This window comes from Oncorhynchus mykiss, chromosome 9 (genome assembly GCF_013265735.2).
Source record: "Oncorhynchus mykiss isolate Arlee chromosome 9, USDA_OmykA_1.1, whole genome shotgun sequence".
Taxonomy (NCBI): Eukaryota; Metazoa; Chordata; class Actinopteri; order Salmoniformes; family Salmonidae; genus Oncorhynchus; species Oncorhynchus mykiss.
The window spans coordinates 50,336,224-50,362,595 of NC_048573.1; the positions used below are offsets into that span (position 1 = coordinate 50,336,224).

Genomic DNA, 26,372 nt, shown 5'->3' on the forward strand with positions numbered 1-26,372 from the left:
AGTGTGACAGCATGACATTGTCTTGAGTGTCATTTCAGACAGTGAATTCATTCTATGAGATACTACTATATGACATTCTCTGCCTAACCCACACAGGAGGACCAAAAGGGACATTGTGTGTGTGACACCGTCGTCACTGTCTGGATCAGGCCCCGCGTCAATCAAGCTGTTAATTGACAAAGCTGAAGTCACCAGCAGTGACACACGCTACATCTATACAGAGGACCCCACCATCTCCAGCATCGAGCCCAGCTGGAGTATAGTGAAGTGAGTGGTGGTGATCCCAGCCTGGCTCCTCTCCTCTCTTCTCCTCTACTCTCCTTTCCTCTCCTCTCCCAGCCAACGGGCTGGAGCCTCTCAGAGCATAACCAGGGTCCTGGGAGAGTCCTGAAGAGAAACTCAGCCCAACCATCTATTACTGCCAGTAATGACCCAGGAACACACAGAGATTACAACATGATCCCCAAAGCCACACACAGATGCCCACACAGTCCCATTGTAGCCATTTCACCATGACACTTAAAGCACAATAGACAGTATGGGGGATGATGTATCTAATGTATATAAAATCAGAATTCATGGGACCTTTGAGGGGACTGTAGAGCTTCCCTTTCCTCTGAATCCCAACAGTACTGTAAGATAAATCATACAAACAACATGCTATAGCAAAATAGCACCTCTGCTACACGGAAGTTCTTATTTCATTCCTTTTTCTCTATCTGCCCATATCACCAGTATGCAATAACTAGCAGGTCATTTGGCATAGCTTGATAGCTCTTAACCACCATGCTTCTGTTTGTGTTTCAGTGGTAGCACCTTGATCACCGTCACAGGTACCAACCTGCTCACCATCCAGGAACCCAAAGTCCGTGCCAAGTATGGAGGAATAGAGACTACTAATGCAAGTGTTCCAAATATAATACATTCCATGTTTGCACAGCATCGCTTTGATTATTACAGTTGGTTAACGTGTATAATAGCTACAGAAATTGAAAAAACGTTTGGTGTTTACACGTATATTTGTTTGATTTACAACTGCACAGGACCAAGAAGAAACTAATCAAAACTGAAATGGAGATTTTTCACTTTGAACTAAAAACAATGGCCTGGACTAAATTATTCAACATTTAAATGAATTTGGTTAGAGACAATTATTCTTGTTTACTGTGTAATGTATCTCAACTGTGGTAAGTTGCAGGTGTCTACAGGGTAAAAATAGCTATACAACCAGTTTTGAAATGGAAAATCTTAACATTCTGCTCCATTGCACTCCATTGTAAAGTCTAAGGGTGCCAATATATTTGACCACATCTGTAGCAGCAAGGACTTACGCAATAAGCTTTTGCTACTGTGCCCATGGAATTCTAGTGAAACATCAGTGTTGTGGTTTTACACAGTAATCTATGGGCTCTATTTTTGTCTGGCGCTAAGGCTGCGCAAATGTCATCACACTTTAGTTGGAAATTTCCATATGTGAAAAAGTACCCCTTGTGCCAGGTTCTGCAATTTACCCGTCTAACATCAGATTACTTGCGCTGAGGTGGGAGGATGGCAATATTTGAGGTGTATCCTTAAAAACAAGTGGAAAATGGCAATTTCATTCAGTGCAAATACGGAGATTTAATGGCCCAAAGCAGCTGTTTGTCGCAGTCTTTTCAAACAGCTCTTACACTAAAAGGGCATTCTCATCATTTTCACAATTTCACAGTATTATTCCAACCTCATAATCAAATGGATTTATATCAATCAAATGTATTTATAAAGCCCTTCTTACATCAGCTGATGTCACAAAGTGCTGTACAGAATCCCAGCCTAAAACCCCAAGCAGCAAGCAATGTAAGTGTAGAAGCACAGTGGCTAGGAAAACTCCCTAGACAGGCCGGAACCTAGGAAGAAACCTAGAGAGGAACCAGGCTATGAGGGGTGGCCAGTCCTCTTCTGGCTGTGCCGGGTGGAGATTATAACAGAATATGGCCAAGATGTTCAAATGTTCATAGATGACCAGCAGGGTCAAATAATAATAACCACAATGGTTGTAGAGGATGCAACAGGTCAGCACCTCAGGAGTAAATGTCAGTTGGCTTTTCAAGGACGATTATTCAGAGTATCTCTACCGCTCCTGCTGTCTCTAGAGAGTTGAAAACAGCAGGTCTGGGACAAGATAGCACGTCCGGCGAACAGGTCAGGGTTCCATAGCCACAGGCAGAACAGTTGAAACTGGAGCAGCAGCACGGCCAGGTGGACTTGGGACAGCAAGGAGTCATCAGGCCAGGTAGTCCTGGGGCATGGTCCTCCTCCGAGAGAGAGAGAGAGAGAGAGAGAGAGAGAGAAAAAGATGGAGTGAGAAAGAGAATTAGAGAGAGCATACTTAAATTTGCACAGGACACCGGATAAGACAGGATAAATACTCCAGATTTAACAGACTGACCCTATCCCCCCAACACATAAACTATTGCAGCATAAATACTGGAGGCTGAGACAGGAGGGGTCGGAGACACTGTGGCCCCATCCGACGATACCCCCGGACAGGGCCAAACAAGCAGGATGTAACCCCACCCACTTTGCCAAAGCACAGCCCCCACACCACTAGAGGGATATCTTCAACCACCAACTTACTATCCTGAGACAAGGCCGAGTATAACCCACGAAGATCTCCCCCATGGCACGAGCCCAAGGGGGGGCGCCAACCCGGACAGGAAGACCACGTCAGTGACTCAACCCACTCAAGTGGCGCACCCCTCCTAGGGACGGCAAGAAAGAGCACCAGTAATAGGTAGGAGCAAGATAGATAGGTAGGAGCAAGCCCATGAAATGCTTTGTAGGTTAGCAATAAAACCTTGAAATCAGCCCTAGCCTTAACAGAAATGCAGCGTAGAGAGGCTAGCACTGGAGTAATATGATCACATTTTTTAGTCAAGGTTCTAGCAGCCGTGTTTAGCACTAACTGAAGTCTATTTAGTGCTTTATCCTGGTAGCCTGAAAGTATAGCATTGCAGTAGTCTAACCTAGAAGTGACAAAAGCATGGATTACATTTTTTGCCACATTTTTGGACAGAAAGTTTCTGATTTTTGCAAAGTTACGTAGATGGAAAAAAGCTGTCCTTGAAACAGTCTTGATATGTTCGTCAAACGAGAGATCAGGGATCATAGTGTGTAAATATATATAAAACACTCCACTGGGTCTTCAAGACTCACCAAAGCAGGTCTTAGCAGTAACGTGGTTGGTTATGGCATGGATTTGGACAGTGGAACCGTAGCCTATCCAGCCGTGACTCATAGTGCCCATATGCACATGGAACAGAGAGATGTGCTTTTTGTGCCTGTGAACCTTGTATTTAGAAGGTTTGTTTAATTTAATAAAAACCCAAGATTAGCCTGCCCTCCCCTCAATGAAGGCTGTTTTTTGTCCTGCCAATGCATTCACAAAGTAGCCAAGTCTATCAGGAAAGGGTTTGGCTCGTGAGACCGCTTTTAAATAAATCTTAATCACCAAAGCTTTATTAAAAGATTACGTTTGGGAGCCGCAAATATCTAGCTGACATCCCCTTTTCGTATATGTATTATAGGCCTACATTGTTTCAGCCAGCTACTGTTATTATTTGTGATGTGCGTAAAACCCCCTCCAGTTAGGCTACATGTCCATCATGGATCGAGAGATGAGATGATGTCGGTGACCCTCGTATTTAGAAACGTTTATGTTATTTCCTGTAAGAATAGCTTGTTTTCCGTTTCATTTGATTGAAAAACAAGCCCTCAGGAGCAGGGTTTAGGTCAATTCCATTTCCATTTCAGTCAAATCAGGTAGTACACTGGAATTCCAATTCTCTTCCATGCTTTTCAATGAGGAAGATTTGGAATCGGAATTGGAATTTGGTTTACTTTCTGAATTGGTTGGAATTTAAATGGTAATGACCCCAACCCTGCTCAGTGAGCTACCCTTAAAGCTGGTTCCACAACAATGCGTCGAGTGTCTTTCTTGTCCTGGCCATGCATTAGCAAAGTAGCCTATCCATAAAAGGTTTCCAAATGGTCTAATTGTGAGGCTTTTACAGTCATGCTTTTGCATTATTCACAATTCGCATAGGCCTACCTGCATACTCCATTTCGCTTGTATCCATCCCCATTTCCAAAGTGCTCCTCTTGTCCGGTTACCAAAGACACGCTCCTCCAAACAAAATGATTCAGTCTTATAACGCCACAATGGTGCATAGGCCTATATCTTGCTTATTGCGAAAGTGACTCACACATGCAATAGGCTACATAACATTTTAAGGGGAGCCTAGTATTTTATTTCAGGAGAATTGCGATACATCAAGACATGTATGGCCTATACTCATTGAAGCAATTACATCAATGTTGACTGCCAACTCTTCAAACATATTTAGCAAAAACTGTTTGTATTATTTGTTACTGTAACCTATGCTATGTATTTAATAAACATATCAATATACAATGGACTAGGACGAGGATATTCCGGCCCCCAGACTAATTGCAGTTGATGACAAAGCAAAGACCGTCAATAACATACGGTAGGCTACACAACTTGAGAAAAACGCATGCAGTATTAAGCCATGGAAGCCGCTGATTGGCTAGTGAATGGTCAAGCCTTCGTCACACCTACAACTTATTTGTTAATCAAAACCCAGCCCTTTCACACCACCGCCACCTCTTGTGCCCATAATTCCCACTGTGAAAATAGCAAAAAATATTTCTGACACACCCCCAGACCTATAGCGCAACCGCCAGCGCTAAGATTTACCATTGCGCTAGTTTTGGTAAGACAAGGCCCTTTGTCTCATACGTATTCCTGGTTTGACCCTCCTCCTTCATCTTCCTCTTCCTGTCTAGGTGTGCACTGTGGTTAATGATTCTGTGATGACCTGTCTGGCCCCGGGCATCATTTACACCAAGCACCAGGCACCAGAGTCAGGCCTGCACCCCGACGAGTACGGCTTCATCCTGGATCACGTGGCCGCGCTGCTCGTCCTCAATGGGACACCTTTCACCTACTACCCCAACCCCACCTTCGAAACACTAGGGAACTCTGGGATACTGGAGGTCAAGCCTGGCTCTCCCATTATACTCAAAGTAAGTAGATTGTGTTCGTTTGATTTCATTTTCTGTTACTTTTGTCAGTTGACAGAAAGGAGAAAAAATCTCTAGAGATGAAGCGTCTTGGGTATTGGCCCAAAGCAAGAGAGGTCCTGTGAGACAGAACCAGTACAAAGACAACTTCCCTACATGTCTACTTACAAATCCCTGAGCTGAGGATGGACTTACAAGTCAGGATTGAAGACCCATAAAAACACTTTATTGTGTGTGTGCTTTAGTCTGATAAAGATATTATTGTCCCCAAAAAATGTATTTTGAAAACTAACAACATGCTTCTTTTTAAAATAGGGAAAGAATCTGATTCCCCCTGCTCCGGGCAACACCCGCCTGAACTATAGTGTGATGATTGGTGAAACTCCCTGTCTGTTAACCGTCTCGGAGTCTCAGCTGCTCTGTGATTCGCCAGACCTGACCGGGGAGCAGAGAGTCCTGGTAAGACCAGAGGTCCCGCCCACCAGTTACTGTAATTTGAGTATTTTATGTCAACAATAGCTTTTTGTGAAGTATCCTTTATTGACATTGTCAAAACTGCTCTGGCCATAACCCAGTGCTGTTATTTCCCTAAATATATTTGCCATGTAGTTAATGCACTTTTATCTGTGCTATTTGGGAACATGTCTGACTCTGAGGGCTTTGTACATCCATAATCAATTCTATAATAGCTCTGGCTGTCTGGATGTTTTTTAACTTGAATGCTAATCCAACAAATGTAAAGGTCAAATGGGAAAGGGTCATTCTGCATTAAGCACTTATGATGATTACGGAGGCCTGCTGATACAAGCAATTTCCCATTTAATCTAACTATCTGTTGACTCCGCAGCTCGGAGCATTATCATCAATGCCAGACAGGACTACCTCTCTTTATTACAGGCACGCCTCAGCGCACAATGATTTCAGCTGTGGGCTTAAGCAGTTAAGGTGAAAAATAATCATCTTGGATTGATGAAATGCAATTCCTTTTTAAACAGTTTTATGGACAGACAACCGTTGTCGGAGCAGGTGATTTAATCGGCAGAGGGCAGTCTGGTCAATTTGATAACTGCAAGTGTCATAAGCAGTTATCCATGTATTCTTATACAGTGCCAGCTGCCAAGACAATCACGGCACAGAATGATTAGAAGCAGGTAGATTTAGTCTGGAGTGTGGCAGCTTGTTTACTTTTTGTATCAAAGGCATCGTCCTGATCCTATGGTATTGACTTGACATTAACACGCCTGGACGAGGTAACTGGCTGTTGATTCAGTGAAACGCTCAGACTCAATTTCATCAGATCAATAGAGTCAGCTGTGGAGAGAAGGGTACGTTTACAAATCAAAGCTGAGATCAAAGAGAGGGGGAGAGAGGGAAGATAGAGAGAAGAGAGAGCAGTAGCGGGTGATGGGTGAGGTGGAGTGATCTCCCTCCCAGGGGGAGGGAGGGATGGAGATGCATGGTATAGCGAGAAGGCTGGGCCAGCTGTGTTAATGACCTGACACACAGCACAGCAACAGACAGACACACAGACAGACAGCAGAGTGGTATTCTCCCTGTTCCCTTCCATCCACGCCACTCAATAATTAAAGCACTCAGCAAGAGTGGAATGGGCGGGTAAAGGTGAAACTCGTTAGCCAAACCTGTTGGAGGCCATCAGTAATTGGCCTGAAGTTTAAAAAGGAGATGTTAGAAGGGTCTCCAATGAACCTGGGTCAAATCTAAAAACTTTCAACACGTATCTCTGAGTCTCTGCTACATACTGTAGTTATGAAACCCTTCGTATCACAGAGACACATTTTTCCATCTCTGCGTTTCTCCTCCAGATTGTGGTGGGTGGTCTGGAGTACTTCCCAGGCACCCTGCACATCTACTCCGACAGCACCCTCACCCTGCCGGCCATCATCGGGATCGGGGCGGGAGGAGGGGTGCTCCTCATCGCCATCATCGCCGTACTTATCGCCTACAAGAGGAAGACCCGGGACGCTGACCGCACCCTGAAACGCCTGCAGCTGCAGATGGACAACCTGGAGTCCAGAGTGGCCCTGGAGTGTAAAGAAGGTAGGAGCACTGGTCTTCCTTATCCTATTTCTCTCCTGTCCTTTTCACCACGACCACTGACAAACAGGTTTATGTGTATGTGTTCCACATACATGGCTGTCACTGAAATGACACCAGTGCTCGCAGGTTATTTTGATATTCTCTTATCAGAGAGCTGTGTGTACTTTTGTAAGAGTAGTGACAAGGGTGCTATCAGCATTTGCTTGCCCTGAACAGTTTCTGTTACTGTGATGCTCCTGCAGTCGATATGTGACAACATGATACAAGTGAATCACTCCACATTCTTTACCATATGTTTCCTCAGACGTTGACTCTGTACGAGGTAAAATAAGTATTACTCATGTCACACGGCTGACTGTGTACAGTATGAGGATTATCAAAGCATCCAGACAGTGACTCAGAGATTTGTCTCCTCTGCTTCTGTCAACACAGCATTCGCTGAGCTGCAGACAGACATCCAGGAGCTGACCAATGACATGGACGGAGTGAAGATCCCCTTCCTGGAGTATCGCACCTACACCATGAGAGTCATGTTCCCCGGTATCGAGGAGCACCCCGTCCTCAAGGAGCTGGATGTAAGTGTAAGAGAACTACAGCTCCAGTTCCCTTCACTTCACTGCCTTGTGTTTCTATCTTCATTTGTCTTGGTAACTTAGAAGAGTATGCTTTCATGAGGTTCACTTTTCTTGTACTGTAACTCACTGCCCAAATAATAAGGAATATAAAAAGCGACAGATCCTGTTTCAAAATCCCCCAAGCTCAGTAGCCAGCAGTACTCCTCCTCTCTTAGTGCTGAGCTTCAGAGCAACCTATTTTCTTTTCCTCTCAACCTCTTTTCTTTTTAATTAAAACCTGAGGCAGAATCAAAGCAGGAGCCCCACCAGGCCTCCGTAGACTACTCGTCTAGAGACTGCCACAGAAATGTTTGGAAAATAGTGAAGTTTTTATCTGGTACTCCATGTAATACTCATACTACAAAAGACAAACAATTTTCTCTCCCCCTTTTTCTCTTACACTTTCCCCCTCTCTCTCCCTCTATCCCTCTCCCCTCTTAACCCTTTGGACCTCCTTTTGTCTATTCCCACCTCTGTGTCTGTGTACACCACCCCCTTTGAAATTTGATTGGTGTACACCCCCATCCTCCTGTGTCCTGTCCCTCAGTCCCCGGCCAATGTGGAGAAAGCCCTGCGTCTGTTCAGCCAGCTGCTGCACAATAAGATGTTTCTGCTAACCTTCATCCACACCCTGGAAGCCCAGAGGTCCTTCTCCATGCGGGATCGCGGCAACGTGGCCTCTCTGCTCATGGCCGCGCTGCAGGGCCGCATGGAGTATGCCACCATGGTGCTCAAACAGCTGCTGGCAGACCTCATCGAGAAGAACCTTGAGAACCGCAACCATCCCAAACTGCTGCTCCGACGGTGAGGCTACTTACCTGGAGAGAAACGGGCTGGGTGTTATCTTCTCGCTCCCTCACTAACACCTCTACTCATGCTGTATGTGTACAGGACACGTGTTTTTGAAACTGACCGGTGTCTCATCTCTCCTGTAGGACAGAGTCTGTGGCAGAGAAGATGCTCACCAACTGGTTTACGTTTCTGCTGCATCGATTCCTCAAGGTAATTCTAATGGTGCTCCGATTTATTTCTAACTGAGGGTTGATCTAGGTTCAGAGAAGAGAGATTTAAGTACATAGCAGAAGATTTATGTTCGTGATTTATTCGAAAAACGTCTGTTTGGCTGAAACACTAATAGGCCTAAAGCAACACTGTGACCTGTATTCTTTCTGTTCACGTTTTCATTTTTGAACCTGAAATTCTGTAAAAATGATCTTTAATGACTATTATTAGTGTAATCTGTGAGTTGTAATTATATTTTTGAGGTGGAGTTCTTTGGCTAATCATGGTCCTGGTGCTGTTAATTCTCACTCTGTGTGACCGCAGCACAGTTGAGTGCACACACAGCACGGCCACAGCATGAACCATATCGGGGAATCACTCCAGGGGCAGTTGTGGTCATTTTGTCTAACCACATCCACCAACCAAAATGGCCTTTCTGTGTTTTTCCTGCCCATATGCTGCTCCTGCTTTACTCTGGGGTTGGATCGAAATGGCCATTTGCGTTAAGGACACGAACATCAGGCCCATTGAGCGTTCATGCCTGAAATGCCTCTTGGAATGTAGCTATGGATAGCAGCCAAGTAAATTTAAGTTACATCAGTGCAGATGTTAAAGTGTTCTGGCCATCTCCCCAGTCTCCCCAAGTAATCACCCTGAAATGTTTCCACAAGCCTTTACTTAAACTTCTATTCAGAATTAACTTTCACATTTTCATATTCAGCTTGCATAGCAATATTCATCTTTCTTAGTAAGGCTTATCACTGCAAAACATTTGTTTTAACACAAATATATATCTTAACTGGGGGAGTTCAGTACCTTATGGTAGATGGGGGTGGCAGGTAGCCTAGTGGTTAGAGCACTAGCATTGGGCTGGTAACTGAAAGGTTGCTAGAGCAAATCCCCGAGCTGACAAGGTAAGAATCTGTTGTTCTGCCCCTGAACAAGGCAGTTAACCCAGTCTTCCTAGGCTGTCATTGTAAATAAGAATTTGTTCTTAACTGACTTAACTAGTTAAATTAAAAATAAAAATAAATGGTATTCGGGAAGGTAAAGGTTCTAGACTTGTTTAAAATAACACATGTAATGTCATGTTAAGATTTCTAAAGTTCTGAAAACAAACAAAAAAACTTACTTAGCAACATAAACACATTTAGTGAAGAATAAATTATCTGAGGATTTAATCTAATTGGACATGGTCTGGAAAAATATAGAAGTTTGACTGGTTTTCAACTGAGAAGAAATTCTGGAGAGTAACTTGAAATCTGTAGTTATGATGTTATTAAATATGACGTCAACTCAACTTTAAAGATTAAGACCACAGAAGAGCATGTCCTTGAAAACAGTACGTACGGTAATACAGAAAATCCCTGACACATCCCAGCATGACCAATCAGTTTTACTGAATGCTGCTCATACTCTCATTGCCCTACTTAAATTTGACAATTTGGGGTCGTTTGTGTGTTTGGGGTTTCCTTTGTTTGAGTACGGATTTGAATAATGCTCCATTTGCTCATTGACAGCAGGATTTGGAGGCCTGTTAGATTGTCCATTGTCCTCTGTGTGTCTGGGCTGGAAGGCCACTCTGTGCGAGCAGCTTGAGACTCAGGATGTCACGTTGTAATTAATGATGTCAAATTAATCAGCCTTAAGAACTAAATAATAGTGTTCTCAGTATCACTGGTTAGTAATCAAAAGCCTGTAAGTGGGTAATTGGTAACTTCCCCACTCTTCACTACGCTGTCTGAAAGGGATGTGATTGCCGATCCCTCTCCCCTTCTCCCAATCACTCCCTCTCTTCCGCTTCTACTCTTTCCCCCTCTGCCCCCCCCCCCTCTCTCAGGAGTGTGCGGGCGAACCTCTGTTCATGCTGTACTGTGCCATCAAGCAGCAGATGGAGAAGGGGCCTATAGACTCCATCACAGGAGAGGCGCGCTACTCCCTCAGTGAGGACAAGCTCATCAGACAGCAGATTGACTACAAACAGCTGGTAAGGAAGGACCCTCCCTCCACACACACACACAGCTCTCACACACCAGTTTCATGTTTCATTTGAGTGTGGCCCAACGGAGCCAACCCCCTCAGTCCCAGGACAGCAAGATGAATCCATGTACTGATTCTCTCTTAATGTGGTTGCAGAAGCAAAACAAACAGGAGGATGTTTAGCATGCTTTGCCATGGAAATCACCTGTCATGTTACTGAGGAAGTGATGTGGGCTGTGGCTCCCCCATTGGCTGTGGGATCCCAGTGTAGGCAGGGGTAGGCAGAGCTGGGGCTGTATGGGTGAGGGAGGTCTCTTGGAACGAACCCACTCATCACTCAATCACACAATGACCTGCTGCGGGCCAGTAATGATTCAAACAAATCAAGCATTTATTGTCTGCCCATAAAACAAACCTTCCCACCACATCGCTCTCTCTCCCCAACGAGGCGGCCAAGCAGCACTGCCAGGAAATACTACACTTAAACAATTATTGATTTACTCACCGTCAGCAACCCATTGACTTCCACATAAAAGCGTCACACCCCACATTTGCGAATAAAAAATAGAAACAGCACAGGAATTCTCTAAATATTACCTCATATTAGTTATTTATATGGAACAATAACAATACTCTGACTTAGTAGGATACACTAGTAGCCCGTCCCACACCCACCCCTCCACTTCTCCATGAATCTGCATCCGAGGCCATTCTTCACTCGCGAGCACACTGCCTGGTAAAACACTGCAGCATCAACTCAGGACAGGTTCATCTCTACCTCCTTCAGAGGGATCGATAGAAGGAATGGCAGATGTCAGAGGAATTAGCCCTAAAGAGACAGATGCTCCCCGAGGAGCTGTCTATATCTCTGGCCCTGGGGAACCCAAGTAAAGGTCAACCCTATAGGACGGCTTTATGCCCCCTGGTTCCATATACCCTTAAATCACTCATAATCTGTACCACCTATGGATGATGGAGGCTCTGTTATTGATAAGTCTAGGGCCATCTGGGCACTCTATCGATAACTATCATTCATGGTTATCTCTTGTATCCCTTTAAATGGCATTAACCAAGACTGGCAACTTTACTGGGAAGTACTTCAGTATTTGATACTCTGATGCTGTAAAGTTATCCTATGCACCATAGATACACAGATCGGATAGATATACAGTGCCTTCAGAAGGTATTTACACCCCTTGACTTTTTCCACTTGTTGTTGTTTATTTATTTTATTTTTTATTTATTTCACCTTTATTTAACCAGGTAGGCAAGTTGAGAACAAGTTTTCATTTACAATTGCGACCTGGCCAGGATAAAGCAAAGCAGTTCGACACATACAACGACACAGAGTTACACATGGAGTAAAACAAACATACAGTCAATAATACAGTATAAACAAGTCTATATACGATGTGAGCAAATGAGGTGAGATAAGGGAGGTAAAGGAAAAAAAAGGCCATGGTGGCAAAGTAAATACAATATAGCAAGTAAAACACTGGAATGGTAGATTTGCAGTGGAAGAATGTGCAAAGTAGAAATAAAAATAATGGGGTGCAAAGGAGCAAAATAAATCAAATAAAATAAATACAGTAGGGAAAGAGGTAGTTGTTTGGGCTAAATTATAGGTGGGCTATGTACAGGTGCAGTAATCTGTGAGCTGCTCTGACAGCTGGTTCTTGTGTCACAGCCTGAATTTAAAATGGATTAAATTGAGATATATTGTCACTGGTCTACACATAATGCCCCATAATGTCAAAGTGGAATTATGTTTTTTTATATATATATATATATATTTTTTTTACAAATGAATAAAAAATGAAAAGCGGAAATGTCTTGAGTCAATAAGTAAAAGAAGGGCACCTATTGGTACATGTAGATGGATAAAAATGAAAAAGTAGACATTGGATGTCCCTTTGGGCATGGTGACATTATTCATTACACTTTGGGTGGTGTATCAATACACCCAGTCACTACAAAGATACAGGTATCCATCCTAACTCAGTCGCCAGAGAGGAAGGAAAATGCTCAAGGATTTCACCATGAGGCCAATGATGGCATGGCTGTGATAGGAGAAAACTGAGGATGTATCAACAACATTGTAGTTACTCCACAATACTAACCTAATTAACAGAGGGAACTGGAAGCCTGTACAGAATATAAATATTCCAAAACATGCAACAAGGCACTAAAGTAATACTGCAAAAAATGTGGCAAAGCAATTCAGGATGTGTTATGTTTGGGGCAAATACAATACAATACTGAGTCCCACTCTCCATATTTTCAAGCATAGTGGGGGCTGCATTATGTTATGGGTATGCTTGTAATCGTTAAGAACTGGAGAGTTTTTCAGGATAAAAAAAGAAACGGAAGGGAGCTAAGCACAAATCCTGGTTCAGTCTGCTTTCCACCAGACACTGGGAAATTAATTCACCTTTCAGCAGGACAATAACCTAGTACACCAAATCCAAGGCCAAATCTACGCTGGAGTTGCTTACCAAGAAGACAGTGAATGTTCCTGAGTGGCCGAGTTACAATTTTGACTGAAATCTACTTGGATAAATCTATGGCAAGACCTGAAAATGGTTGTCTAGCAATGATCAACATCCAATATGACAGAGGTTGAAGAATTTTGAAAATAATATTGGGTAAATGTTGCACAATCCAGGTGTGAAGCTCTTACACCCTTTTCAGACACATGGAATGTGCTGCCTTGAAAGCGTCTCGGCTACGGCGTGTCTGTAAGGGTACACTACAGCTTTTTAAATGCCAAAAACGAAACCTTCTCTGGAGATAGTTTCGAAGCGCCACTGAACAGGCATTTTACTTGTCTGCAAAGGAATGACGCTTTTGAAGCGGGACTAATGTCCATCACTAGGCAACCAGAACTGTCAATCAAATCAACTGCCTGCGCACGGCCTGCATGTCTGCTGCCTCCACACACATCACTCTCTCCTAAAAAATGCATTTTAAAGTTCATTAAATACCATGACATACCAACACATTTAGTCGAAAGAAAACACATCTAGCTACCCTACCATAAAAAAAACAGCATGTAAACAACACAACAGCACCTCAGTCAGCAACGTTTGTTGTTGTCAGGGAAACAATACAGAACATTCTATGCCAGAATTCTACTGTATAAAAAATAAAATAATGATAATTGTCTGAAAGGTTATCAATTGTCGCTATCAGCACATTACCGTAGCGGCGTTACTGTAGCAGCGTTCTATATCTTTAAAGGGTATTAGAAACGAAGCCAGAAAGACTCACAGCGGCCAAACGTGCTTCTACAAACTGTTGACTCAGGGGTGTGAATACTTACACTACTGTTCTAAAGTTTGGGGTCACTTAGAAATGTCCTTGTTTTTGAAGAAAAGCACATTTTTTGGCCTTCTTTAGACTAGTTGAGTATCTGTAGCATCACCATTTGTGGGTTTGATTACAGGGTCAAAATGGCCAGAAACAAAGAACTTTCTTCTGAAACTCGTCAGTCTATTTTTGTTTTAAGAAATGAAGGCTATTCCATGCATTGCCAAGAAACTGAAGATAGTCTAGAGAAGGCCAGTTTTTCTTCAAAAAGAAGGACATTTCTAAGTGACCCCAAACCTTTGAATGATAGTGTATGCAAATGAGATATTTTTGTATTTCCTTTTCAATAAATTTGCACTTTGTCATTATGGCGTATTGTGTGTAGATGGGTGATATTTAAAAAAAATATTGCATTGATTTTGAATTCAGGCTGTAACACAACAAAATGTGGAATAAGTCAAGGGGTATGAATACTTTCTGAAGGCATCTTTTACCACCAAGGTGCCACAAATCTTCCCTTGTCAGAACTTGCTTGGCCTTGGACCTCCTCAAATGATGAGGATTCTCCCATTCCTTGAGAATTCCTATAATTTGCTTTATAATTGGTTTTTAATCACAAATGCCCCACTTGTTAACTATTTCCAGTGCATGGCAAGAAGGAAATTGACTTTGCTAATGATCAATGAGTGGCAGTGGTACAGATGTCTGTGGTACCCTGTGCCAGCTGCACACTGTGCTAATCACCTGATTAACGCACCCAGCCCACACCAAAGGTCTCCTCATGAATTTATATGGACTGGCAGCATGGTGTGTACATGCCCAGTATATAAATACATTAGAAGGACCCCTCTACTCTCTGGTCACTATCCTTTTTGGATGGATAGTACACCTTGGTTATTCCAAAAGGCAACGTAGGTCATTTTATGCCGTTTTAGTTAGTAGATTGTGTGAAAACAAGAATCAATGCTTTTCCAATAGTCAGGATTCCTCTAGCGAAACAGTGTTGAACACAGAAAACCTGTCAGGCCTACAGCATCATTTTTTATCGTCCGTCAACATGGCACACTAGTTTACAGAAAGACATTAGCCAGTAGACAATACGGAATCTATTATTTATGTCCACTATACAGTGACATGGTAATCCCTGCATAGAGTTTGTATATGAACTCAGAAGACGGACTCGTTGTGACACCACTCCTCTATGCTAGTTAATCTGTCAATGCAAGTTGCAAATTAGGCTGAATGCATCTTCATTTGTTATAATGACAGTTTCCCAAATAGAGCCTGACTTCTCTATATTGTGACTGAGTGAGCTGTGAAGGGGTGCCAGAACTGTTAAAAAGATGTTATGTGGTTGCTCTCTATCCTCAATCTCCTCCTTTTAACTATGGTACATTGTGTCATATAAATCCTTGTTTGTAGTTAAATCAATGTCCTCTGTCAGTTTTATATTGACCTCAGGATGGCTCATAAATGTGTCCTCCATATCGCTTTTATTCTTCGGTGATTGTCTTCAAACAGATGAAATCTTCATTATCGACAATGCAGTTAATATATCTGGGGGGATTATTGATAAAATTGCATATAAAGTGATTCAGAAAAAAAAAAAACATCTTAGGAAATTGCAGTCAAAACCTCTCTCTTTCTTTAAAGAGATTGAACGGTACTTTAACGCCTAGTAAGTATTTTTTTAAACCTCCCGCTTTGGGATGGTTGTGTCAATGTGTAGTTCATACATACTACTCATAATCTATGAGCAGAATTACTGTTTTACCTCAACTAGCCACAAAATCCCTAGTTTGTTTTCTGGAAGCTGTGCAGCGCCATTTTTGCTCCATTTTACCCCACGTGCACCACCGGTAATTAGAGTTTTAACCAATGAGCTTGCCCCTCGCCATTTGAGTGACAGCTAGCAAAAGGCCTGCCCAGCATTATCCAATGTGGTTGCAGGGCGGGTCCAAGTGGACACAGCAGAGAGAGATTGAGAGAGCAATAACGTGGTGCACATATCTGCTCATATGTGACGTAGTATGCAATTTTCGGCGACCACTTTCGGCTTGTGAGCGCTATTTTCAAAATGATTGTCTGAAGTTATACAAAGGTTTGACAGTGCATCATCCCTAGTACTGACGGCCCTATGGTTTCTCCCTCCCCAGACTCTGATGTGTATCCCTCCGGAGGGAGAGGCAGGCACGGAGGTCCCGGTGAAGGTGCTGAACTGTGACACGGTCACTCAGGTGAAGGACAAGCTGCTGGACGCTGTATACAAGGGCATCCCCTACTCCCAGAGACCCCAGGCTGACGACATGGACCTGGGTAAGAACCTTCGGAAAGTATTCAGACCCCTTGACTTTTTCCACATTTTGTTACATTACAGCCTTATTCTAAAATGGATTAAATATAATTTTTTGTCCTCATAAATCTACACATAATACCCCATAATGACAAAACTGAAATACCTTAATTGCATAAGTATTCAGGCCCTTTACTCAGTACTTTGTTGAAGTACCTTTGGCAGCGATTACAGCCTTGAGTCTTCTTGGGTATGAAGGATTTATTGTGAAGGATGTGAAGCATTTATTGTAACTAATTGCGACATTGGTTAATAGTGATTCCCTTTTGAAACTAAAGATACAGATTAAACTAATCAGATCTAACCAATTTTCTGTTGTTTTTTTATGTCCTCACAGAGTGGCGACAAGGTAGACTGACCAGAATTATCCTTCAAGATGAGGACGTCACCACAAAGATTGAGAGTGACTGGAAAAGGCTCAACACCTTGGCCCACTATCAGGTCAGACAGCAACACCAGCTGGACACATCCACATAATACTCATCCACATTATTCACACACAAAGACAAATACTATCATATTGATGGTCATTCATTTGATGATACAACATTAAAGATCTCTCCTCCTTCAGGTGACCGATGGTTCTCTGGTAGCCTTGGTCCAGAAGCAAGTCTCAGCCTACAATATTGCTAACTCGTTTACCTTCACCCGCTCTCTGAGCCGCTATGGTACTTATCAATGACCTACAGTACTGTTTGAAAGCCTGGCCCCACCCAGCCTCCTACAGTATCTGACTGTGTGTCGTTGTGTTTCCAGAAAGCCTCCTGAGGACGTCCAGCAGCCCAGATAGCCTGCGCTCCCGTGCCCCCATGATCACCCCTGACCAGGAGACTGGCACCAAGCTCTGGCACCTGGTCAAGAACCACGAGCACGCTGACCAACGGGAGGGCGACCGCGGCAGCAAGATGGTGTCTGAGATCTATCTCACCCGCCTACTGGCAACCAAGGTCTCTTTTCATTGTATTTTTGTGAATTGTCTCATAATGTGTCATGATAATGTATCATTGCCAGGCACACGTTCCTTTCTTGGACTCTGTATTAACACCACTTGTCTGATCACCCTACAGGGAACTCTGCAGAAGTTTGTAGATGATTTGTTTGAGACGGTGTTCAGCACGGCCCACCGCGGCAGTGCCCTCCCTCTGGCCATCAAGTATATGTTTGACTTCCTGGACGAGCAGGCCGACAGGAGGCAGATCACTGACCCGGACGTCCGCCACACCTGGAAGAGCAACTGGTGAGCACAGTGTCACCTCTCTGTCTGCCCCTGTTTCTTATAGCTGCCCCTTAAATAAGCCTCTGGAACCCAAGCTGTATCTGTGCATTTGGTAAAAGAGTTTGGGACCTCTGTCTCAATCTGTCTCAGTCTTCTTGGCTGTTTGAAATGGCCACTAATGAGTCAGTGCTACTAGCCTCGCAGGAATGGTACAGGCATACTTACAAGCCCACTCCATAATCAACTTTTCAAAGGAGGGAGTAATGACAAGAATTATGTGCAATTTCCGGTTCTTCCTCAACCAAAGGGAGTTTTTCTCTCACCACTGTTGCTTTTGGCTTTCGTTTTATAAAGGTATAGAACTGAGTCTTTTTAGTCACGTGTTTATGACAAATGACTAAAATGGGACACTTGGAATATAGATTTAATTAATAAAAATTCATAAGATTGTATCGTACAGTACCATGACTGTGACTGCTTTTATTGTCTCAAAGCTCTATTTGAGTGGTCCACAATGTGGTTTTAAAATCTGTATTTTGTATTGCCAACTATTGTATCATTGTGGAGTGACACTTTAAAACATGTTTCTAACTCTAAGATTCCCCTATAATGGTCCCAAACCTTTTCTCCTACCTTTTCTCTGCTTTCTCTCTGACAGTCTGCCCCTGCGTTTCTGGGTGAATGTGATCAAGAACCCTCAGTTTGTGTTTGACATCCACAAGAGCAGCATTACGGACGCCTGTCTGTCTGTGGTGGCCCAGACCTTCATGGACTCCTGCTCTACATCAGAGCACCGCCTGGGCAAGGACTCCCCCTCCAACAAGCTGCTGTACGCTAAAGACATCCCCAACTACAAGAGCTGGGTGGAGAGGTATAATTTCAGTTACCATCAATTTTATTGGCTGTCATATCGACTTTTCTCTCAAAGAGTCAAACACTGAGCACTCTTGTGTCTCTTTGCTTGTGTCAGGTACTACAGAGATATCAGTAAGATGCCTACCATCAGTGACCAGGACATGGATGCCTATCTGGTGGAGCAGTCTCGTCTCCATGGCACCGAGTTCAACACTCTCAGTGCTCTCAGTGAGCTCTACTTCTACATTAACAAGTACAAAGAGGAGGTAAGAGGCATGGGCCAATCCTCTGCTTTATTATGCCTCATATTGCACAGGTTAACTTATTTTATACCTAAATGTAATGTAAATGAACGTTCTTATTAATGTTGAGGAATTCTTTCTCTTACTCTTCTGTTCAGATTTTGACAGCACTGGACAGGGATGGGTACTGCCGCAAACACAAGTTGCGACACAAACTGGAACAAGCCATTAACCTTATGTCGGGCAGCAGCTGAGGGCGGAGGATGGAACAGGGGGTCAGGGGTCGGGAGGAAGGGGGGGGGGGGGGGGGGGGGGGTAGTTGAACTGGGGAACGGACCTGTGTTGGAACATACGCAGCTTGTGCTAGTAAAAATGAAGACATAAGACACTGGACAATCAACACAACGAACCACAGCACAGCACATTAAGCCCAATGTCTACTGACCAGATTCTGTGCCCAATATCCTCACTCCCTCAAACCTCTACCTGCCATTGCCAGTGAAACATTCTGAGTCATTTTTTTCTCCACACTGGCCTTTTCAATGACAGACTCTTTAGTAACTGCCTAATCTAATGGAAGAGGACTACTGTGGATAATATGAGATACATTCCAATAGAGGCATACAGTAAGTTGCTTTGGGAACTGTTCTGAATTGCCAAGCTAGTGCCATGGGATGAGTAGCTTTTGGTCTGGGATAATATTTGTACAAAGTGCTGAAAAGTAACATTTAGGTGTGGACTGGATTTTATCTAGAAACGTATGGGCTTTACTACAAGTATTGTAAGATACCATAACCTATTGGCCCCAAAGGAAAGCTTTGAGGCTCTGTTTTGATGTGTTAGGGTGGGAGATTCAATGCCAGTGTGTGATGAAGGAGGCAGTGTATGGACAAAAGAGACCAAATTCTGGAAGCACCAGAGGCCTAATTAAGTGACAAATTGAGGGGAGTGTTGGGGCTGGGCTGAGGCTGGGCCATCCCCCCGTCTCTCAAATGCCATAGCGACAAAGCGCCTTTTTCCTTTTTTTTTTTTTTTTTTTTGTTCTTAAAATTTGGGGCCAAATGGACCTTTGCTGATGGTGAGGCTCAGCTCAGAGTCCAGAGTTTTAAAGCTTGCCTTTGTGTTGCAGGAAGTGAAGCCCTCTCCTCGTAGACGTTCCACCCCTATTGTAACTGTCCAGCTAATTATACTTAGATCCCTGTGTCAGTCTGCACCACTGTGAATCTGATCTGTCAGGATCTGAGGAATTCCCATCCAGAGCCCAGGGCCACTGCTGTCGTGGAAACAACTATTTTTACCCATATCAAGCATCCTAAATCTAATCGATCCGTCACGAGCAATAAGTCTAGTTCTAAAACAGCAAGCCATGTTTCATTAGATTACATTAAACCAATAGTTATGTTAGAGTATCTCTATGTTGCGATAATCATTCTGTGTAGTAATCTTTCTGTTCCAGATTTTTTCCGTATTGCAAATGACAGCTTGATCAAAATGTGTAACGCAACACCAAGGACACCAGTATTCATTGTTTTTTTAAATTCTAGAAACAGAATGCGGTCTAAATACAACCTGTGTGGTTGTGAGTTCACTTATGTAGGTCATTCGCAGTAGTAAATGGAGAAAATGCCTCTATGCTGCCCGTGTTTCCATTACCATGCTAGAGGTTACTGTGTTGAATTCTGATTCCCAACCCAGGAGACCTTAATCCTTCATTCTGTTTACCCCACGGTCCCAGAGAGCCAGCAGCAGTAGGCTGTTTCGTAGGTTCTGATCAGCTGGTAAATGCCATTGCTCTGTGTTGACTCCCTCCATGACAGACAGTAGAAGCTCTGTGTGTTTCAGTGGTGGTACAGCGGCTTACTGTACACACTCCTATGCTCCCTCTCCATACTTCTCTACTAGGAGGGAATGCAGTCTGGTGGTCTTATACCTCAATATTATTTGAGTGCATTTACATGTGGTTCTGAGTTCGGCCCTATCCAATGATGAAGTATTTATTGTTTTGTCTTTATTTATTTCATATTTATTTACATTTTACACAAGAATGTGAACTCTTGTTTTGTACAGTTTTAGTGACTGTACACCTGAACACAGTTGGTGTGCTCTGTACTGTACTATAGGCCGAGTCTGCAACACTGCTGCGGGAGTCTTTTTGATGCCAATTCCCACACAGGGCCGGGTTCATTTAGGATACATCATAGATTCAGTAAATAACAGAGTTCCTTCACATCCATAACTGAAAAGTAAATCTTTGGTCGCCACATCAACTGTTTGGTGACAACAGTGAGGAATGCAGACTGACCAAAGGAGGCACAGAGAACAGAGAACAGATGATCACGCTCTTGTCTTTGGGTTGACCCACATATTACAATATATGTTAACCATAGATTACACCACGTTTAAAAATTCAGCTACAAACATACCTTTAAAAGATTTTTAGTTTAATAGGATAAAGCCTCAAATTCCAATGTTCCCCATAACTAATGTTTGACAAATATGTATTTGTACTACTAAAGCCAGAGGTTTGTGGTAATCCTGGTCCTGAATATAAATATTTCAGTATAACTAACAGTTATTTTATCCATTAATTCCTCGAAGATGAAATACAATTTATTGTTAATAAATTAAACCAATACTTTGGTCTATCAGTGTACAGGTGTTAGTCCTCTAGACGCTGGCTGTGTGTTGTTTTTCATAGGGACCTTTAACACGGTTATGCTCTGTTTAGATCTGACCGAAATGGATCTGAAACAAACTCATTACTGTAGACTAATTAGGCTTGCTTATCAGCCCAGGAACAAAAGAGCCATTATTATATATTTTCATAACCCTGCACACATTTCATTAAATCCACACCAAGTGAGAGAGAGAGAGAGAGAGAGACCCATTTTTCTACATGGAAGATGCACATTGTAGATAACCACCAAATCAATTTAGAATTTGGTCTTGGAACTCTGAGAGAAATACATTTTCAAATAAAACTGGAGCTCATTAGCATGTTAAGAGCTGCAGGAGGATAATTAAGGAGAATGGGTTTCAACATCCTGGTGTTATTTTGGGGCAGAGAAATTGGGTCAGTGTATCTGGATCTAGCTCTGGGGGGGATATCACCTTCCACCATATGTGAAAATGACTCAGTCAGAAATGACGGCCTGGTTGCCAGAGCTGCTCTGTCAGCATTGCAGGTGTATTACAGATATCAAAGCTCTGCTTGAGCCACTTTACAAAATTAAAGTTTATCATAAATCTGGAAGAGAACGTCTTGAATTTTGACTTAGTACCTCTGGTTAACGCCATCTCATAGGGTTTGAATCTGGTTGCAATCTACCCACATAAGTAAACAATTCAAATAGTAACTGCAATAAGGTATCCATTTTTGGGGGTGAAATCATCCAAAGTAGTTTGGCTGCCTGCCATATGTAACCGGTGTGAAATGGCTAGCTAGTTAGCGGCGTGCGCTAGTAGCGTTTCAATCGGTGACGTCACTCGCTCTGAGACCTTGACGTGGCTCTTGTGGAGCGATAGGTAACAATATTTCTTGGGAGGCAGTTGCCAATGTGTTCAGAGGGTCCCTGGTTCGAGCCCAGATTGAGGCAAAGAGAGGGACTGAATCCACACTGTTACACATACATCATATGTAAACTAGTGAAGGGCCAGGTGATTGGGCTGTAGAACTCAGAGCCGCGGCCGTACGTCTGGTTTTGCGATGTTGTTTAAACAGCAACATAAAAAAAAGCACCTGTAACATGTAAGGAAGAAAGGAGGGAGTGCAAACTTGTGATGTTTCTAAGTAGATACTGTAGAAGCTATGTCCGTTTTAGATCCATAATTACATTTCAGTCAGTGTTCTAGTAAAAAAGTTAAACTTTTGTCTCAAATAAATAAATTATAATTTATTTGTTGATTTTGTCTGTTTATCCCAAATGTTTTAATCGATTTAACGTAACAAATTTCTTTACTGCTTCAAAGATATATGGAATTTATTAACTTTGTCTGGAGAGAAGGTAGCTTTGTGACTGACTGACGAATGGATGATTGCTCTGCCTAGTCCTTAATTCTATATAAATATATAAATATATTTTGTATAATTATTTGTTTAAAATGTTTCCTTTTAAATTATTGTTATTTCTTTTTATATTTTATTTTGTTAGTTTGAAGGAGTTGTAGTAATGAGTCCTTTAAACGCTGGCTGCAATGAAGTGTTTTGTATATATTTGCACTTTTTTTTACTCAGTCAGAGGTTTTTAAAAGATTGGATTCTAACTTAATGTTGAAATGACAAGCATGGTGTTTTGTTTTGCTAATTAAAATATGTGGATGATGCTGTATGTTCTTGAATGTTTTATTCGTGTATGATCCTCAATGATTATTTTCTCTGAACAATGTTTGAATTCAAATAAAGGCAAGTGTTTTAGTAAAAATTCCACAAAGATTATCCAAAGTGGACCACGTATATGAAATTCAGTGTCCTTACTTTGCTCCTTCAGTACACAAAATACTGTTACAAAACTAACAGAGGAGATCAATTCACAGTCTAAGAAGTATACACTTGAAATGACCAGTGGTGCTGTGAGCATGTTCATAATAAAAACAGAATATGTATCACATCTTTTTAAAAGATTGCAAATCTATCCCACCTTTCAGATATCATCTCTTTATCATGAAAGGGGGAGATTGTGCTTTCTTCTCTGCCTCCCTGGATTAAAAGCAGGGCAGAGGATTTGGTATACAGATCAGAGAGAAAAATGGGATTGCAGACCGTTTTATGTACAGGGATTTCCATATTCACATTTCATCAAAAACAGATGAATTAATCTGGGCCTGACACATGAAGATGTGCACTTGTGGTACAGGTATGCATGGAAACAGTATCTAGGTGTGGAATATTAAGAAAAAGTAGTACCAGAATCCTCAACTTCATTAATTAGGACAGCAGATCAAAGATGTAGAACATCAAGCAGGATTGTAAACAAAGCTGAAAAACAGATCATTACAACCATATTCCCCCTAGAAGATGAGTCAAAACAGTCAAGGTGGGATGTTATTCATATTAGTGGTTGTGAATTGATACACGTTTTCTATTTTTGTTATAACAACCTTTAACTGTCTTTATTAGGGATTTGTATACGGACGATGTTTGATGGCATTGACTATCTCGGATTGACGGACCAATCGTAGCATATTTCCTAGAACAATCTACAGTTTATACGTCAGTTTCATATATTTTTATATATATATATATTTTTTTCCAAATCGTGGCATGCACAGTCAGTTATATATATGCACATTCCTCTACAAATCAATGGTGACTCGCCCTTTCACTGGCTGATATTTTTGAGAAAGGAAGTAACACGGTCATGAATATTTATGTGTGTGAAGGTGCAACTTCTGAGGAGGGATAAATCGAGTGAGAGCGGAAGAGCTGCTCCTCCAGACAAAAGGGAAGGATTACAGAGAAAGAGGAAAACAGACGGCAAAAGGCAGGCTGCCTCTGGGGGTGTGGGGTTTATAAATAAGTAATGCATGCTGGGGGGTGCTCATTAGCAGAGCACTCTCAATACTAAGGGGAACAGAAATGTGTGGCTGCAAAAAAACACAAAATAACTGCACACACAAGCACAGCTTCTACCCCCGTCTCCACAACATACACCTAAAGCGCTGCTGCTACCCCATCACAATCACACTCCTAGCTGGGTGACTCCAGCACACTCTTCACCTCTTCTATAGTCTTTCAAGCCACTGTGTAACTTCTTCAGTTAAAAGGAGACCCCAGCAGAGTGAGGAGGATATTGCTGTCTTATGCCACGGGCCACAAGCGCCGCCTCACAGAAGGAGGATGTTTTTATAATGGTGATGTGTTTTAGCAGGTCTGTGTACACACTTTATAAATGTCAATTGTGTTTTCATCTTGAAATCAACCGAGGGGGAACATCGCCACATTCTTGACCTTTAGATATCATAATATGATCCAGATGTTGTATCCACAAAAATTACTTTTCTTAGGTATATTGAAGTCATTGTGAGACACTATTGTTAAATGGGGAGAGAGCTATCTCCAGGGGTCCACAGTAGGATGGGAAAAGACAAGGTACCACTCTCCCAGTAGGCAGTGTATGGACAGAAATATGCCTTGGATATCCAGGGATTACAAAGTCCAAAACACACAGCCCCTCATAGGTACTATTAAAGGTAATTACTCTTACTATAGCGATAGATTCTCCCAGGACAGGCCCAAACCCTGCAGATACAGTCCTGACCAGGAAGAGCAGGCATGACAGTTTAGCCAAGCCCAGCCAAAAGCTGTTTTCCAAAACACTGACTTATAAAGACAGTGGGAGAAAATAACAGAGGTACAGTTTCTAAAAAAAATATATAATCTGTGAATAAAGTAAATGTGGAAGAACATGAAAGGCAGGTAATAACTGTGCTGAAAATGAAGTAGAATGAAAAAAGAGGTCTTGAAGTAGTCTTGTATGCAGAATTCAGACCTCACTTTCAGCCTCTTACTGTCAGACAGCAGTCACATTCAAAAATCATAAACCTGGGTGTTTTATGAATAATTCAGAGGAATGGCTCTGCACAATTACAGAGGCCAAATCATTTATATCTCCCGTATAATCTCTGGATAGGTAAGAATATTTTCTATCTATCCATCCAACTCAATTCATTCTCTGTGGAGAAGAGCTCCTTTGTCCATGCAACCCATGGGGTTCTCAGGGGTTAGTTTTCTGGGAGCACATTTTTCTAAATGGCCCTATGCTCTTGTGTCCGTTCCATTTATCCAGGAGCGAGTCTGAAGCCCCAGTTAGCTGTCAGGATGGATGGAGCCAGGGATTCTGGGTGCATCTTTCTGTCATTGCGGGCCTAATTTAATCCCAATCCACAGGCGTGAGACTGCTTTAGAACCACTCTGGAAAATTAAAAAGTTGCCTTCTGCCTCCAATTACATTGTTTGACAGTCAGCCCGCAACATACCCACATACACTCAGAATATGTTTCACTTTTTCCCTCTGCATTCCCCTCTATTGATTGTCTGATTAATGAGCATGGAGTCGTATGAGTGACATACAAAACAAGGGAAAAGACTTAAAACGGCAATGAGACTGGGTGTCTTATTTACTTAAAGTAGAGAAGAGACGTGTAAACAGCTTTGCCGAATCATATTGCTGTTATGAACAAGGTTGCATCCAATTAGGTAATGGCCTTTGAAAAGACACATTAGGTTCTTCAATCAATTTGGATAAAGGATGAGAATTGAACCGAATACTTTTACAATTTCTTCTAAGCAGGTCTTCCATTTTACTTTATGATACACTACTCTACCATACATCACAAAATGGTGTTGGGTGTAGAAGTGCAATATCATGCCAGTTGACCACCTCTTGCATAATTTACTGATATAGGGGTATAAACACAGCAAGGCCCTGCCAGAATATGAACTCAGGAGTATAGGTGTAGGATCTTAATTTAATCAGCCTGTTGCAGGAGAGCTATCCTACAATGCAGGAAATGTTCAACTTGTAGTGTATTTGAGGTTTATTGGCTTATGAAGTTTGTAATTTCCACTTTGAAATTTCAGACTTGATTTTCCGTTACGAAAAATGTATCAACCCCTACAACAATTGCCAATAATTATAATCCATATAATAATTGACATT

At 42.3% G+C, this 26,372-nt stretch overlaps 1 protein-coding gene across 2 annotated transcripts in view; it reads left to right on the top strand.

Moving 5' to 3' along the window:
• The window catches only part of LOC110532305 (plexin A3), a 134,520-nt gene extending 111,380 nt beyond the window's left edge, over positions 1-23,140 (top strand). The window contains exons 16-32 of one of the 2 annotated variants that reach the window (XM_036988238.1): positions 97-267; positions 808-901; positions 4,849-5,088; positions 5,401-5,544; positions 6,909-7,143; positions 7,576-7,724; positions 8,305-8,561; positions 8,693-8,759; positions 10,600-10,746; positions 16,205-16,364; positions 16,739-16,842; positions 16,973-17,069; positions 17,158-17,348; positions 17,469-17,638; positions 18,276-18,488; positions 18,588-18,738; positions 18,873-23,140. In XM_036988238.1, the coding sequence (XP_036844133.1) occupies positions 97-267; positions 808-901; positions 4,849-5,088; positions 5,401-5,544; positions 6,909-7,143; positions 7,576-7,724; positions 8,305-8,561; positions 8,693-8,759; positions 10,600-10,746; positions 16,205-16,364; positions 16,739-16,842; positions 16,973-17,069; positions 17,158-17,348; positions 17,469-17,638; positions 18,276-18,488; positions 18,588-18,738; positions 18,873-18,968 (2,686 nt within the window). In that variant the 3' untranslated portion in view covers positions 18,969-23,140. The remainder of the gene's footprint in view (positions 1-96; positions 268-807; positions 902-4,848; positions 5,089-5,400; positions 5,545-6,908; positions 7,144-7,575; positions 7,725-8,304; positions 8,562-8,692; positions 8,760-10,599; positions 10,747-16,204; positions 16,365-16,738; positions 16,843-16,972; positions 17,070-17,157; positions 17,349-17,468; positions 17,639-18,275; positions 18,489-18,587; positions 18,739-18,872) is intronic. The other variant, XM_036988239.1, reaches the window with a different exon arrangement.
• The last annotated feature ends 3,232 nt before the right edge of the window (positions 23,141-26,372 follow it).